General features: G+C 42.0%; 1 protein-coding gene across 4 annotated transcripts in view; it reads left to right on the top strand.

The window, feature by feature from the left end:
• Positions 1-1,097: 1,097 nt before the first annotated feature.
• tafa1b (TAFA chemokine like family member 1b) overlaps positions 1,098-17,482 on the top strand; it is a 122,140-nt gene continuing 105,755 nt past the window's right edge. The window contains exons 1-2 of one of the 4 annotated variants that reach the window (XM_084927765.1): positions 1,098-2,003; positions 4,027-4,163. In XM_084927765.1, the coding sequence (XP_084783891.1) occupies positions 4,040-4,163 (124 nt within the window). In that variant the 5' untranslated portion in view covers positions 1,098-2,003; positions 4,027-4,039. The remainder of the gene's footprint in view (positions 2,004-4,026; positions 4,164-17,482) is intronic. The other 3 variants (XM_084927767.1, XR_014800236.1, XR_014800235.1) reach the window with 3 other exon arrangements.

Raw genomic sequence — 17,482 nt, 5'->3', positions numbered from 1 at the left:
TATTACAGAACTATGAAAAAACAACAGCAACACATGGCTTGAACTGCATCCTCGACATTTTTCAGTCTTAAGACAAGTAATTTTAACAGCTTTTTACCCACTTGCTCCGCACTTTGCATTGCAGGAATAATATCCCCATGTGGCATTTTGTCACACTGCGTGTTTTTTGACTTCAGCCCTTTTCCTGCAGATTTTAACTCTGTGGGGCTGTGTGCATCTGGCTGTCACATCCCACTATGGCGTGTAAAGAACAAGCAGAGGTGATAACACAGCAGCGCAAATAAGTCCAGGATGCCCCGAATCATGGCACCCTGACCAGCAGCTGAAGCAAAAAAAAAAAAAAGATAGCCCAAAAATCACAGCCAATCAGAAAGCTGATTTTTTTTTTTTTAGCAACAAAGCTCTCATACAGAGAAATAGATTGTTTCACTGTGCTCGCACATCACAGAACGCAAAGTGTAGGAACACGGATCTGAGAATTATCCAGATAGTCATCATCAAGTTCATCTGTATTACTCCTCCGCAGTAACAACACTCTCTTCACTGTCTGCAAGTTTATTTAGCCCCTCTGAGTATTCTTGTGTGCAGCATACGGTTCACTTGAAATATCACACTATGAGTGAGTCAGTCATGGCAGGTGTGTGGGAGTGGCATATACAGTAAATCTCTGGTTAACATTAGGATGAATTAAAGAGGAACTCATGCTTGTAGAGGAAAATTCAGTATATTGGAGGAAATGGTACTCCACACACTCCATACAAACACACGTGCCACACGTGACCCACACCAACTCACACGCATACAAAAAAAGAAGAAGAAGAGAAGAGATGGGTTTCCTTTAAAGGAAACAGATTTATAGTCATGGCTCTTTCCCATTCAATTTGTTTCAGGGGTGGCAAAATGTTTTCTGAAGGGTTCGTGGTTTAAAAGAAGGAAAAAACAAATCCTCACTGATCACCGGGAAACTAGAGGAAGAGCAAAGCCAGCTCACAACATGTAATATGGTGATTGCAGAGCTGAGATGAGGCACCCTGCCTTCTATTAAAAGTGCTGTGCTCGGAGCATTTCACTTTCACCGATAATTTGCCGGAGGGCGATGACTAAAACAGATGCACACTCCCTCTCTCCAACTCACACTCGCAGGCGTGCACGTGGACGCAAACAGATTCAAAGTGAGCTGAAGGCTACACTCGCACGTCTCCCAGTGCTCTGGATGGGAAGCCGGGACGTAAAGAGAGGTGGGTTAATAAAGCGTGCCTCATTTGCCGATGAAGTCTTGATGCAGAAGTGGGTAGTCTTGCTTTAAGACGTGTGATCTGACTCTCTCAGCTCTCTCTCGCTCTCTCTCTCTCTCTCCCTTTCTTTCCAGCTGGGCTACATTGTAATACACACACACATGCACACTCACTCACATTCGCTCTGCCTGTCTGACACAGACTCTCTACTTAGAGCGCTGGAGAGAGGACTGAAGCTCACACTATCAGCACTGCTTCTCAATGGGGGGATGCAGCCAAGAGCAGACAGAGCAGTCATTCCACTGGAGCCTTCCGCTGCACGCGTGAGAAGGAGACGACAAGTGAGGAGGGTAAATTAGCTCCCTGTCAAGAGAACATAGGAGTTTTACTGACGGAGAAGAGACACTGAAGGAAGGAGAGCACATCTTCACGAATGTGGCTGAGACAGCAGTGACATGATCAGCCTTCCATCCCTCAAATCCTGGCCAGTTTGTAACAAAGACCCCTGGGTGTTTTGCTTTTGGTGACTGTTTGTGTTGCCAAAGGATTTCAAAAAGAACCTGAGCAGCAGGGGTCCAAAAGGATATATAGAAAGAAAAGAACAGCCTTTTTAGCTCCCTTTTGTGCAGTGTTTGGCTTATCTGTTAGTGGAATTTCAGGCTGAAAACCCTGGCTCCCAAGTATGGATGGATTTAAGACTGAGGAGTGAGTCTGCTGGGCAGGCAGTGATTCTGACTGAACTCCTTTGCTTCTGAACGCAGCGCTCAGGTAAGGGCGTGGGGGGCTTGAATGGAGCACCTTTGGTGTTTGGGGATGGGGTAGGAGGGCTGTTGATTTAATTCCCCACAGTATACTGCCTGCTGAAAAATGCATCTGGTTTATGTAAAGATATGCCGGAGTCCAAGTAGAAAAGCTTTTCTAGCCTCAAGAATACATTTGAACCAAGATGCTAAGTTTCCACCTATGTTTAGAATTAGAATGAATAGTTCCACATAGCGGTAGGTGACCTCCCCAGATAAACAGTACAGGAGTAGCAGGCTAAGCACTAAACAAATACAGTTCTTGGAAAGACGTGGGCTATTTACAAGCCAGCGGATAAGGGTGAGTGATTTCCTCCCGGTGTATTGCAATCAGGTAGACAGGTCTATGTGTAAGGGAGTCACTACTTAAACTTGTCTCCGCAGCATTAAGGCGAGCGGGCTCATGAAACCGCCTCACTTTGTTAAATCCACGCTGCACGCAGGTGCATCAGGAGGTTATGCGCCCGCAGGTGTGTCTGCTGCTTCTGCTCCGAACCGCGTTTAAAATCTCACGCTAGACTTACCTGTTACGCACAGATGAGCGGCCGCCTCTCTTTTAAGGCGATAAAACTGTGAGAGTCAAACCAGCTCTTGTGAATTCTTTTGTTTCCCGCAAGGAAAACGAGATGCACGTGAGTTTTCCTGTCTGCTTTTTCTCAAAGCTGTTTGTGTGTGTGTGTGTTTTTATTTCTTAAGTTCCTTTAAAATGATACTAATACTCCTCCTCCTTTCGATGATAAACTGTGTGTGTTCACATCAGGTGATGTTTTTATTTTTTTGGTCAGAACGTGCACCCTCCAAGTCTGTGCAATAAACAGCAAAGCACACAAGCGCAATTTTTGTTTGAATATATAATGAATGCAGCCTGGCAAGAAGAACACGATGTTGTTGTTTTTTTAATGTTTTTTTTTCTTTTTTCTTTTTTTTTTAAGGAAAATAAACCCACAGGACCCGTTCATATTTCCACAAAACCGGATTACGATGGATTTAGTGCAGGGGTGGGGATTTACAATGTGCTGTTAATAATTATATGCTTAATTTTCGCTGAATATTAAGCAGCCTCAATGTCACTGAGGGTAAAGAACACATGGGTAACATTTAATACCTTAATGGCTTTAATCTCAGATGTACATCAAACCACCCGGGGGAGGGGGTGGGGGGTTCTGCAAGTGTATTATTAGATCAGAACAGATCATTGGCACTTAATTTGGAAAACTGGAGCATTTAGATTTTTCTTTATTGGCAGGTTTAGTGTTGGTAAAGAGTGTAAAAGGACAGGTAGAATCAAACACTACTAAATTCATAGTTACATTAGAGTCATGACATCACTTCAGAACATGTGATTTGTCATTTGGCTGAATACACTAAATGTGCTCCTCAGCCTTATATGTACTAATTCTAAACACACTAAGACACATTTCTTGGTTGGGGGGGATACTGTGGAGAGAGGCCCTAATAACACCTGGAAAGGAGGAGAGCCTCATTATTCAGTAAGGGCTAAGGCGTGTCTCCATATGCTGGCCCTCACTAGCCATTAGGCAGTCGCTGCACAAATCTGCAAGAAGGCTGCCTGTGCTTAGAAACACAGTCTTGCTGTTGTTTTTAATAACTCTGGTTTTCCTAAAAGGGGTGAATCATTCTTACAGTCTAAAAAAAATTGGAGGCAGGGTGGTTTTTTTTTCGTGTTTCTTTGCTCTCCTTTTTGTGGTGTGATATTAGCATGTTAAAGTTTGTGTTTGACCGCTGGGATTTCCCTCAAAGCCCCTTTGTCGTCTTTTTCTTCCCATTAGCTGTGTTACTTTGAAAAAAAATAACAAGTGACAGTATTCGACGCGGTGGTCTTGATGTGTGTGGTTGATGTCAGCATTGTTTGTCTTTTTGGCAAATGAAATAAACACAGTGTGTGTTGTAAATATATATGGAGACATGCTGTAATACAACTCTGCCCCTGTCCCCCTGTTGTTTCTCCCCCGCGGCGTGCCATCCTGCAGACTCGGCCTTACCATGTCCTGGTTGTTGGCCATGTGGATTAGCCTCGGCTTCCTGCTGCTGTGCCAGGCAACTCTCTACCAGACCATCCAACAGCACCATGTGGCCCGGCCTGGTCGCACTGACATTCTCACCCTGGGTACGTGTCCCTCTTTGTCAGATTTCAGCTTCATAGCACCCTGTTACAGTGAAACATGGTGCCCTCTCCATGGGGCAGCAGTTGTCAGCTTTGGCTGTTTAAAAGGCAACAGCAAGACACTGCTGCAGTATGTCAGGATGATTTGCCATGGTACTGTACAAGATGATTCACTGTGCTCGCAGTCATACAAGATAAGCAAAGACAGCTACCTCTAATCATGCGTTACCCTAGGTTAATTTAATCAAACCTACCCATATACATTTTTTGCAACCTATTGGAGAAATATGGCTGCTACGCCCCATCTCTGTGTGTAGACCTCAACGAGGACGACATCCTTTCAGCACTCCGAGTTAGCTAGTGGAACGATGATTCACAGTCGCGATGTGGAATTCTTGACTACTGCAGCGTGAATCTTGCTGGCACACTGTTACGAATAGGCCAAGCTGTAGAGAGAAATCCCCATTACTGTGCTGGTAGCCAGGGGAGCTTTGATCACTGCGGCTTAGATAGAAATGACAATTATGTTCCCCTCTTTTGCACTGGAAACATTTGGCAATTAAGCCCGACGCCTTGCTGCACTGTAAGGGCAAAAGGGGAGGTAGACACAGAGGTGGCTCTAATTCACTGATTACGGAGAAGCTTACCAGAATCGCTTATAGTGTATGTAGAACTGTTACACGGGAGGCGAAGGTTTTTAGAGCAAAGCAAGTGCTTTCCTTAAGCTTCTAACAATAAGTGCGACTTCTGTGCTGAACTCTTGTGCGGAGCGGAGCTTTCTGTGGATGCCAAGCGGCTGTTAAACATTGATGCTATCTTCTGCTTGGTTCCCTTTTGTGTGTGTTGCATTGCCAGGCAAAAAGACAGTAATTGAAGCACAGCAAGTGGAAAAAAAAATCCAGTATTGAATTCTCTATGCTTGTGTTGAACATTGGTGGCTTTAAGCAACATGTCAGAGAGCTGGCATACTTTTTTCTGTGGAATAGCTGACACATGAAAATCCCAGCTATGATAGATAGAAAGTTCTCAAAGTATCCCAGCCCCGTTAATTGGAACAAGACAGTAAGGGATGAGCAATAGAGAGCTCAGAATGAATTTTTTAAAGGCTGCCTTCATTTTTTTTTACCCCCCTTTCCCTTCTCCTCCTCTTCCCTTTTTTTGGGGGTTTGACTGGTTGGCAAGTCAAGCTTGGTGCCAAAGATGTACAAGGAAGTGCATGGCTCAGTAAATGTCTTTTTTGAATAATGCAGTGATCCCAAAGGGGCTGAGGGGGGGAAAAAAGTAGTGGTTGGCCTCCACACCCTTCCTTGTACATTTAGAAGAGGCATCCAACCACAAGATGGTGATAGGGCAGGGTTTTTCCTGTCAGACAGATCAACTCATGCATTTACTGCACCGAGGAGGGTACAGGGATGTAAATGAAGTCTCGTCTTTAAGGCCATTATGCTGCGGCCTTTCCTCATGGGTCCTGTGGGGATACTGGAGCTGTGTTTAGGGTGCATTTCAGTAGCAAGTTTCAAACACAGAGATGGGTGATTGACCCAGATTTAATTCATGTTACTGGGGTGTTTCTGGTTGGGCCACTCAATTTTGAATAACATCTCTGGGATTCTCACTGAGACGGGTGCATTGAGTACTTTCTAGAAAACTTTAAAACTTAACAAACAGAGACAAATGGACAAGTGCAGAACAATGCACTTATAATCTTAGTCTGCCAGTGTATTATGAAGTTTTACAGTCCTAATCAGCATCTTCCCAGCAGGCATTGTTCTATCACATCTGACTGCTCACAGAATACATCCCCCTCCAGCTGCTGTTCTCTGACTGGACAATTTACTGTATATCATGTTTTTTTTGTTTTTTTGTTTTTTCTTAGAGGATTAAGCTGACATCAATCTTACTCATCCATGAAGTGGCGTTAACCGATCTAAGCAGAACTCCTCTCTCAGAATTGAAATGCTATGATGAATATTTGAATTAGAATTGATTTTATAATTTGAGAAGCTCTCTGGTTTCATTGAGGCCAGAACCCTCAGATATAAATAGATATGGCTATGTAGGACGTGGCAAGAAAGAGATGTCTTGCCTTGAAAAATCCATTGGCTTTCACGCTCTGCTGTTTTCCATAAGCGGATGTTTCTGTGTTTCTAAAGAATGATATCATGTGCTGCATGGTCCTACTGCAAGTTAAGTTTCAGTAGAGCTTTCCTCATGAAGGACTGAAACATATTTTGTGAATAGAAGTATAATGTCACATTAGACTAACATGCTTTATGTTTGCTATTAAGTCACAATTTTTAAAAGATACATTTCATTGAAATGATGATGCTGAAATAGGAGGTTGGTACCTTTAAAGAAAACATGCCCTGAAATTACTTTGTGTGGCTCTGTGAATGCAGCTTGGCAGACTGCCTGAGAAACTGAGTGGTACAAAAGCTAACAAACAAAAAACCCACAGCGAAGGGGCTGTGTGGGTATATATATGAGGAGGGGAAGTGAAGGTCATGTTATCTTCCAGCCTGTTGAAGCAGCTAACAGTTTTTGAGAAATCAGCTTCTCTGCCTCCTGCAACAGTAACTCACAGCACACGTTAAAATAAGGCACCACAGATTGGGCGAAGATTTCACATTGCACTTGTTTGTTTATTTATTTCTCCAAACGTTTCAGTGACAAATCGCCATAGACACGACTGATGCTGCCATTGAGTAACGAGTTGCCCGACTGCTTCGTCACCTGCTCTGGAAGCGCGGCGCTGCACTCTCTTCCGCGAGCCTCCGCTTCACACAGCCTCCCGCGTGTCCTGCTCGTGCGGCTGAAGATTGATGGTGCCCTGATTCTGGGAAGCCAATTCTGGTCTCTCAAGAAATAATCCACTACATTGACAGATGAGCTGAATGTGACATGACACACACAAGCCTGGCTATGCACTCTCCCCACCTGCCAGCACAGTGAGCACAAGTTCTCACTGCCAAGAGTGCTGCTGCACAAACCAGGCCACTCTTGATAAATAGTACTGGTTTTCAGTGTAACCAATTTGCATTTACATTGTCAGTGCATTTGCTGGCAGAAGTTAATGGAGAATTTGTGCCTCCTAATGATAAAATGAAACACGCTCCCTAATGCGTTGTCTGATAAGAGTTTTGTCATTAAGTTATACTTAGCAGGTGCTCTACCTATTTACCCTTGCTGCATGCATAAAGTCAGCGTACAGTTTATAATATATCAATACCAAGAGGGGCAGTCTTGATATAACAGCACCTTAGCTGCTGCTTTGTTTTATTATTTATTATTATTTAAGAGAGACTTGGATCTAATAGAGCAGGTGCAGCTGTAAAACTAACTAGGCTGTTACACCCTGACAGGATCCGGTTTTATTCTCCAAATTCCTCGTCAGCCACAGCGCTGCGGTGTATCTGCATTGTTACAGAACTGCACTTGTACTAATTAAGTTATCTGGTGTTCGTCAGAGAAAAAAACAATTGGAATATGAAATCAACTGTGAGTGTCAGCTGTAAATGCATTGATTTAAAAAAAAAAAAAGTTTATTTATTTTATTTTTTTCATGGACGTGAAACATGTTACACGTAAAAACACAAAAGGGGCTATGATCTAACTGAAAAGGCTGATAAATAATGCAGAGGTGCTGCTGTTATGTTTTTATCCATTGATCTGAAATGGACTGTAAAGTCTAATCCCAGATGATTGGAATGCATTTTAATGAGCTCATTGTTCAATGTGGCATAATGCTCTGCCGCTGTAGAAGTTTTCTTTGAGGTGGAAAATAAAAACCCCTCCACGTAATTACTTTGATTAGCCAAGATGCATCACATGGTCAAGTAAGGGCAACAGCATAACCGTAAGCAGGGATGTTGGTTAAATTAGGCAGCATGTCTCCAGCTCTGAGAACACATCCTGTCAAAACACCACAGAGCTTAACTCTAACTTTATGTAACAGTGAGCTGTATGGATAGGAGTTTTCTAGGGAGATAAAAAACAGACGGGATACAGGGTGTTAAACCTAAACTATGAAACTGATTTAGGAAAGCTGCCAGTTTGGTAAATGAGGATAGCACTGACATCTGGAAGCTGTACATATACACAGTATGAACTGATTTTTTATTTTGTTTTTTACTTCAGAAGATTTACGATTTCTCTTGCAGCACTTTGGAACTCTAAGAAATTAACTTCACAGATTCAAGAACTAAACGCACGCACAGTTTTTTTAAAAAAAAAAACTTGGAACTCATTTCCATAGTTGTCACACTCCTCATTACAATAGCTCGGAGTTAGCCGCGCGAACAGGCGGAGGAACGCACAGTGGCAATCTCGTCACTTTGGTGCTTTTGAACAGCCGATCCATCCGTGCTGCCCACAGGAAGGTAGGAGCGCATAGGCTGCGTTCTCGTCATCGAATCAGCTTTATTTGCATCCTCATTAGACGATGGGGACTAATTAGTGTGAGAATTTATGGCAAAAGAAAATTCAATGTAATTACAGTCACTTGAATGGATGATGCCTTAATCTTATTTTTGCAAAGTGGATGAAAAGGAATTTTTTTTGATCTGCTTGGCAGCGTTGGTGCATTGGTGAATATTGAAATACAACGTAGTACAGTACAAGACACACACACACACACACACACTTAAATCAATAATATGCAAGGTTCTGGTATGACCTCTGATGAAGCTCAGTTTTCTTGCTTGTTAAGTTTTATCTGTTATCTTTTTTTTGTAAATGAATATTTAGTCAGTCTGTGTGTGTCTTTTTTAAAATAGCATTTTTTCCCAAAAAAAGAAAAAAAAAGAACCAAAATGTAACTACCGGGTGATGAAAATCATAAATTACATATCACACAAATTCAATTAGAACCATTCGTTTTGCGAACATGACATCTACAAATCCGGCCTTTTGCCAACAAAGGAAGTGAAATCCTATAATCTACCTCCACATGGGATTATAATTGCTTTGAAAATGGCAGGCTTAGGTGGAGAGCTCATCAGCGCTATGTGATCACTCACATTTTATCACACAGCATGCCCTTCAAGGTAATGAAAGCAACCTTTCTAAAAAACTAGGCAATAACTGCCTGATCATTTAGGTGCCGAGCAGCACTCTCTTCACACCAGTCACCCCCACCACCACCGCCGCCGCCACCACCGACTCTTCATCCTCATGCCGCCCATTCCCCAGCCCACCCCTCCTTCATCTCCTCGTCTCTATCGGCCCTTCAGACGATTTGTCATGGATCAGATGAGACAATTTGTCATGGATTAGTGCACTTAAATGTCTGTGTGATAGTGGAAGCAGTCACTGGAAAAGCTTAGGAATCCTATTACACTGCGTTTTATGGCCGGCAAGAGGGGAGAAAGGACTGTAGGTTGAACTGGTGCTTTCTATCGCCTGTGCACCATTTCTTGACTTTTTTTTCTCCCCTCCACACATAATCAGATATTCACTTAGAGGTGAGCTTCACTAATGTGTCAAACTGGAAAAGTAGATGAGCTTCTCTGTGTTCTTTCCTGACTAACCACTTCTAAAATGACCAAATGTCAGGTAACTGTCAAACTTTTTTTTATTTTTTTTGCACAGTACAGTCGCATTGTACAATCTGCCTACTGATAGATGTGTCACCAGCTGTGACTTTATTGAAAATGCCACTTGCGTCTGTTAATGAATGAATGAATGAAGATTCACTGCTTCATGTGCCCCCTCGACAAACGTAGTCCGATTCACCTGTGACAGTTCTGCCGTGTCATTGGGATTTATTTACTCAGCGAGCGGTCTTTTTCCATCTGAAGCCTTTAACTGCGTGTGCTCGAGAGTATTTTTCACAATCCTGGAGTGATTAGATGGTAGATTAGATCCTGTTCTTTTCTGATGTTAGATAATTGTGACACACTGAGTGAGCAGGTGCTATCGAGCATGGGTGGCTCACTTCACCAATTATTTTTAAGAATGTGAAGAGCATTAAAATAGACAGGTCTCACATTGCCCAGCTGTCTAGCAGCATACCGAGATACACATCTGTGTCTTATTATCCCATGTTTATCTCAGAGTAGTCCAGTTACATGTAGCACATCCATTCTATTTATACAAAGCATATAGTTACTATATCATACATCACTGCCATCTTTATTCATACAGTAGCTACGTGCGGCTTCCCGATTGCCTCCGGGCTCCTCGAGCCCTTCAGTAGCATCTCACTGAAGTGAAATGGGTTGCTTATGCTAATGGAGCGAAAAGACACAATGCCAGGTAATTGTGATGCAAAAGAGCTACTCCGCCGCATCAGTTAAAACCACTGCAGGGGACAAATGTTACTCATTCAGTGTTTCGTTTGCAGAGGTCTCACTTTGCCCGAGCAACTCATTTATCCAGTGGCAGTCAAATTAGGTTTGTCTTAACCGTGCTACAGGTCTTCTTCTGGTAAGCCATCCCAGTGAGGCTTTTAAATCGCGCATTGCTTTGTACATGTCGTTGTCGTCACTGTCCGGCAAATGTGAACAGACAGCAAACAGAATCTAAAGACGAGTTTCATTCTGTCATGATGTCATCATCACTGTTTTTGAACTTGAAGCTCATGCAAAGGAAAGGGCCATTTTACTGATTTGTCCCACCCCCTCAGTTCCCCCTCTGATGGTTTGCAGTGTACACAGATAAAAACATTGCGTCTAGTCTGAAGTAATCAATTCTGTTTTCGTTTTATTGAGTGAGCAGCGGTGAGGGAGTTTACCTTTTGAGTGTCTTAAGTAGTTATACTTAAAAATCGTCCTTTAAAGCACATCATGAAAGGCAATGTGAGAATTATTACACAACTTCTGCAGTTTCTTGGTGCTCAATAAAGATTTGTAGGCTCTTTTATCCTATTTTTCCATTTGACAGCATGCAACTTTATTTTAATATATAAACTCAGGTGACACTTCATTATGTACACCTAATAAAAGTTGCTGGATCCACTTTTGCCTTCAGAGCTGCTTTAATTCTGTGTGGGATAAATTCAACAAAATGCTGGAAACATGGTCTATTTGGATTTTTGACATGATAGCATCAAAGAGTTGCTGCAGATTTGTCAGCTGCACATCCATGATATGAATCTCCCATTTCACCAAAGGAGCTCTATTGGATTGAGATCTGGTGACTGTGGATGCCATTTAAGTACAGTGAACTCAATGTCATGTTCAACAAACCAGTTCGAGATGATTTGAGCTTTGTGACACGGTGCTTTATCCTGCTGCACGCAGCCTTTTGAAAATGGGTACACTGTGGTCATAAAGAGATGGACATGGTCAACAACAAGACTCAGGTAGGCTGTGGCGTTTAAGCGATGGGGAGCTGGTCCCAAGGGGCTCAACGTGTGTCAAGAAAATAATATCCCCTGCACCATTACACAGTAATGCCAAGAGCACCAGCCTGAACCTGTGATACGAGGATCTCTGGTTTCTTTTTATTTATGCCATAGTCTGACGCTACTATCTGAATGTCTCAACAGAAATCAAAACTCATCAGACCTGGCAACATTTTTCCAGTCTTCTGTCCAATTTTGGTGAGTCAGTGTAAATTGTTACCACAGTTTCTAAACCTAAGTCTGCTGCTGTAGCCCTTCTGCTTCAAGGTCCGATGCTAACTGGGTAAAAAGAAAGGTTGCCAGGTTGTACTTTCTGAGATGCTCTTCTCCGTACTTTGGTTCTAACAAGTGGTTTTTTTTGAGTTAATCTTGCCTTTCTGTCAGTTCAAAACAGTCTGCTCATTCTCATCTATGGTATATGTGTATAAAATGCATTGCAACTGAAATTTCTGAGTTCTAATAATGCTGTTTTTGCATCAGGAAATGGCTTAACTACTGTATGCTACTTTCCCTGCACCAGTACACAAACAAACAAACAAACAGTGTTTGCTACCAGCTAGTGAATGTAGTGAAGGAATTGCCTGCTAAAAATAAGATATCTTCTTCAGATATTAGAGGAGACCAAAACACAATGAATATTGGACTTCAAGTGGACACGAACACCACTCTGAATGAAACCTATCTTGTTGCCTTTTATATGCACACCTTACTTCTAAACACTCATGCCATATTCATATTTAGACCTTCTGTCTTTCAAAAATTGCTTTCACACTTCTAATAACATGAAATTTCAGTTGCATATATTTGTTGCCAGGGAGACTCCATTTTTCAGTCCAGTCCAGTCATTCGAGCCCTGACTGTGGGACAAAAATGGATTATGGGGTTTGGAATTATGGAAACAGAAATCTCTTGCTTGAATATGTCCCCACTTGTCAAACGAATGATTGAAAGTCTGTCTAAATTTTCCACCCGGGATGCTCTGTCAGCATTAGCTGAGGTCTATTTGTCTTGTCTGATGTGTCTGGATGAATCTATGCGACTGCTGGGCCGAGGCACCACCGTATTGTCTTATCACAGCTTTATCTGACAGCAGACGCTCTAATAATGGAAGTTAGGTTGAGATGTCACAGCTAACTATTTATCACCGCTGTACAAAGTAAGACACATGAGATGGACACAGCCAAATGCTTGTATAAACAGACAGGAAATCATATTTTAATCTGCTCCAGCCACCATGTTTTAGAGTTTTCTCGCTATTTTGCATCTCGTATTAATATGCCAGTCACTCATACTGTACACAGTAACAATGGTGACAGACTGCTGAAAAAGAAGGAGGAGAATTAGTGTCCATAGGCCCTGTAGTGTATCTTCATTTGCCACAGTATCTGCAGCACATGTCAGGTTCACTGAACATGGCTCAATACCCCAGTGCCTTTTGGCCAGGAGAGCCAGAGAATGAAGGATGAGGTGGCAATTGCATGTGTCTGTCTCTAGCCTAATGACCCAGCGGAGCTCACTCGCTGCCTCATTCTTTTCTTCTGTGCCCTTTCTCTTTCTCCTGCCCTGGACATCCTGTTTTTATTTATTTGCCTGATCTCTTATTATTCTTATACACATTAGTCTTATTTGTACAGACGCAGGCTCCCCTATATGTCAGTTTCATTTGAGGTGTTAGTAAAAAACAAAAAAGAAACAAAAAAGCTGAGCTTAGCTCCAATTATCTTAAAATTTGCAGTGTGCATTTGCAAGGAAATAATATTTAGAACCTCAGGCAACCAGGCAGGCTGTGTAGGATTTTTCTCCTCCTCGTCTCACATCCCAGAGGTTTAAGTGGTTTGAGGAACTGAGCTTTTTCCAACAAAAAGACCTTTTGACCTGCTTTCTGTAAGTTCTGTGAGTTGAGTTTAAATGAGAATTAATGCCTGCTCCGAGGAACTTTTTCAGCCTTCTCCCAAAAGGCATCAACAAAAGTATGAGGTTGCCGTACATGTGTATAAAAGAAGAGTGTTATTGGAACCGAGCTAATAGAACGGAATACCTTTGCATGCTCTCTTTGATCATAACATCTTTTTCCCATCCTTGTGGATTTCAGCCCTCTCCGAGGCATACACCGCGAGGCACACATGCATGCTAAATAAAGAGAGCTGGAACAGTACCGATGCAAAACAGTTTCCCTCACCTCATCTTTTATGATAATACAATTTTTTTCCCTCCGTGTCCTTGTGGAGTCCACATCAAGGCCTGTGAGTTTAAGCTCCTTCGTGAAAGACAAACAAAAACATCAACTGTTATGCTGCAGATGAGTTTTTGTGGGATATTCAAGCTAAGATCGGGTTCAAAGTTATTTCCTCGCTTATATCTACACAGAGGATGCACGTCTGTATTAAGGATTTAGTGCACAGGTAAACTGTGCAGGTCAATGTAAAAACAATGTAGCGGCTGTATTAGATACTCTGGTTTGATGCAGTTAATGCTCTACCCGATTCATGCTGTATACACGATTTCCTTTGACAAGCTAACTGCTGCGTTATTTCTCTTAAGTCATTTTGTATTTCAGCCATTTATGTCCCACATTTGTGTATATGTGGGTGACTTGGCATAAGCATGCAATGAAAATTCTACTCATAGCTGAGCCAATGTGCTCCGCTCTTGTCAAGAAAAAAAAGGGCTTTAGTTTCACTCTCAGCAGATCCAAAGAATCACCGTATCTGTGTGGTGTTTTGCTGAACAGAGAAGGAGAACCTCTGGCTAACATACTGTATTTTACCTTTTAGTGTTACATTCCACCTCTTCCCTCGTCTTACTGGGTACAGCCCTTGCATAGAGCTACGCTCATATATCAAAACAACTCCCCCTCTTCTCTGGGGTGCAATCAAAGCATCGGTTTTTGATTTAGCTGAATAAAATACAGAAAATGTTTTGTGATACAGTCAGTGGACTGAAAAGAACTTGTCTGGCTTGATGCTACATTTTCCTTTTTTTTTTTTTTTTTTTTGCAGAATGCATGTCAGGCAGAGAGCTGGCAGAAAGGGATAAAACTAGCCTATTCAATCACTATCTTAAGCCGTTTTCACACACGAAAGAGAGAATCAAGCCTGGGCTTTGTCCGAAATTGCCCTTTCTCAGATGTAGCACGCAACAGGAGAGTCTCTGTGTCAGATACGTTCATACTGGAAAACCACTGTTTGGTTTAAGCCAAGGGGTAGAGCCTGGGTAGAGCCTGGGTAGAGCGTGAAAGAGGCAGAACCAGGCGGCAACCACTGGGGCTTAAAAAGGAAGCCATGGCCAGTTGAAAAGCTCCAAAAGCAAGTCGGTCTCCATATGGTTATGTTAAAATGCACAACTTTAAAGCAGAAATGAAAAGTTTACTCCCCAGTTTAAAAATGCATTTGGTTTCTATTGCTAATTTTGTAGCTTCACATCAATTTAAATAGTGTTAAGGGTTAAATATATGTTTTACTAGGGCTGTGCACACCTGTATTGATATTTTGAGAGTGACACATGCAGCTGTAGCCAGTAGCTGTCTGCTAGATGGCACTCAGCTAATTTCCATCCCTATGCTGGAACCATGTTTGTGATCTTAGTGCCTTTTGAAGCATTTTAATGCAATTATCTAAAAACGATTTTATTGTACAAATGCAAATGCAAGTTGTTTAAATCTTGTTTACAGTGTATTTATTCGTACTAAACCTTTGATAGGCAAACATGTGGAAGGACCATGAACCTAAGCAACACTTCTGCGCATTATTCTTCCATCTGGCTGCATATTGGATAAGTTCACATCTTGTTAGCATTATGATATTTCTTTGCATGACTGAGAATAACCTTAGTATGAAACATGGCTTAAGCAGGGGATGCTGCTTTTAACAGTTTGTTGGGGTGGTGATGAGCTGTGCACATGCTGGCAGGGCAGTCACGCCAGACTGTGTCTCTGTGCAGCAGAATGTTGCTATAGTGATGTTATTACAATTTTGGATGTTTCACATGAGAGGGCAGACAGCGTTTTTTTTTTCCTAAAGTGTTCAGCAAATGAGAAATGTCACCCAAAGCATCAGCGAGGGCAGGATTAAGGGAGTACAAATCCAAAGAGCTATAACTATTTGTTACACTGGCATAATGCAGTTGGTGGTATATACCAAAGGGTAGACGAGTAAATGCTAAAAGTGCGGCGGTAAAGACATACTTAGTGAAGGCAAAGGAAAGGAAATGTGTGAAAGGAAGCCTCCAAACAAGGAATTAGTTGGTTGAGATGGAAACAGAAAATATATCCGTTCCATTCAGCACCCTTTGACTTGCAATAAGGCTTCACAACCTTGAACCTTCTGTTTGTTAGTGCCCTAGTCTGATGGTATCTAGGTGTTAAGATGTGTGTCATACAGCTTCCAGCTCTATCAAATGCTGTTACCTTTTGTGACTCATAGGAATTTTCAGTGTTATACACCTTTAAAAAAATAAAAAGAACTTGTTTTCATTGCTATGGCAATCATCAACGCGCAAGCTGTATTTGAATGGGGTTTTTGTGTTTGTTTGTTTTGATTTTTTAAATATGTGAATGTGAGAGTGTCTCTCTGTGTTAGCCCTGTGACCAGCTGATGACACGTCCAGGATGTACCCTGCTTCTGGCCTGATGATACCTGAGACAGACTCCAGCTGTTCTGTGACCGTGAACTGGATAAGCAGAAGAAGATGGATGGTTATTACAAACACCCCATGAACTAGGAAATACTAATCCAATGTTCATTATTTATTATGCATCATTATTTTTTTATTTTTTTATTACTCTACGACAGATGTTGGCTAACATTACCATTCAGGTACAGTCGCATATAACCAGTTAGGTTAGCTTAGGTGTAATCATATCTTGTTTTGCACAGTAAAGTTTGAGAAGTTAGTTTTCCTAGCTTTCTACCCACAGTCCCAGAACTGTGAAAACATTCACAGTGTTATTTGTATTTTTTTTATTTTGTGTTTGCTTGCTTTTATACTTTAAATTTAAGATGAATTGCACTATATGGACAAAAGTATTAATTCATTTAATTTCAATTCCATTTAATTTATATAGAGTCAAATCACAGCAACAGCATCTCCAGGTGCTTTATATTGTAAGGTAAAGACTAGGGATGGGTACCGGTATCCGGTGCCATGATGGCACCAGTTCTGACATAAACGGTAGTAACCAGACTGAAAAGCAGCGCACATTTCGGTGCTTTATTTCGGTGCTTTTTTTTCCTGAGCTGTGATACACTTTAGATTCTAGCCAATCATTTTACATTTCTGAGGATAGTAGGCGGGCCCAGGTACGTATGTTCTTTTAGAGCAGAGCTACAGATTAAAAATGCCCAAGGCGAAGCGGTCAAAAGTCTGGCTGTACTTCACAGCAAAATATGCAAACTAAGCAGCCTGCAGCAAGTGCTTTAAGCTGATACTGTCAAAGGAGGTAACACCTCGAATCTGATGAAACACCTGGCGACGCATAGCGTTTTTTTTAAAAGCCGAGAAATGCGCCATATTTGATAGCTTGCTGCGAGACCTCACACCGAGCACATCTACTGCGGGTGTGGTGCCTGTTATCGGACCTGGAGTTAGCAACATCCCCCAAAAACCCGAAGAGTAGAGTCCTGGCCCCCAGCCCTGCCAGTGTAGCAGAAATGATGACGGATGATGATGGCAGCAGCAGCCGTTCTTCTCTGCGTGAGTAGCTTAATGTTGTTCATGTGTAATTTACGTTGAGTACGCTAACCACGTTATTACATTAATGCACGTAAGGTGAACTAGCAAACACCGTCGTAGTTACATGCGGCTGTCTTCTTGTTTGATGGCAGATACTCCCTTCACCCTGGCCAAAAAGGCTAAAATGACCAAAGAAAAAGTGGAAAACAGTTAAACATGAGAGGTTTTTGGACAAAGTTTGTGTTTTTTCCATTGTTTAAGCACTGCTTACAGCCAAGAGTGATACCATATATGCCCTATAGCTGCA

This window comes from Perissodus microlepis, chromosome 5 (genome assembly GCF_051167445.1).
Source record: "Perissodus microlepis isolate ML-2025 ecotype Zambia chromosome 5, ASM5116744v1, whole genome shotgun sequence".
NCBI lineage: Eukaryota > Metazoa > Chordata > Actinopteri > Cichliformes > Cichlidae > Perissodus > Perissodus microlepis.
Note: the sequence above shows the minus strand (reverse complement) of the source record. Positions and strands in the feature narration are given on the sequence as shown.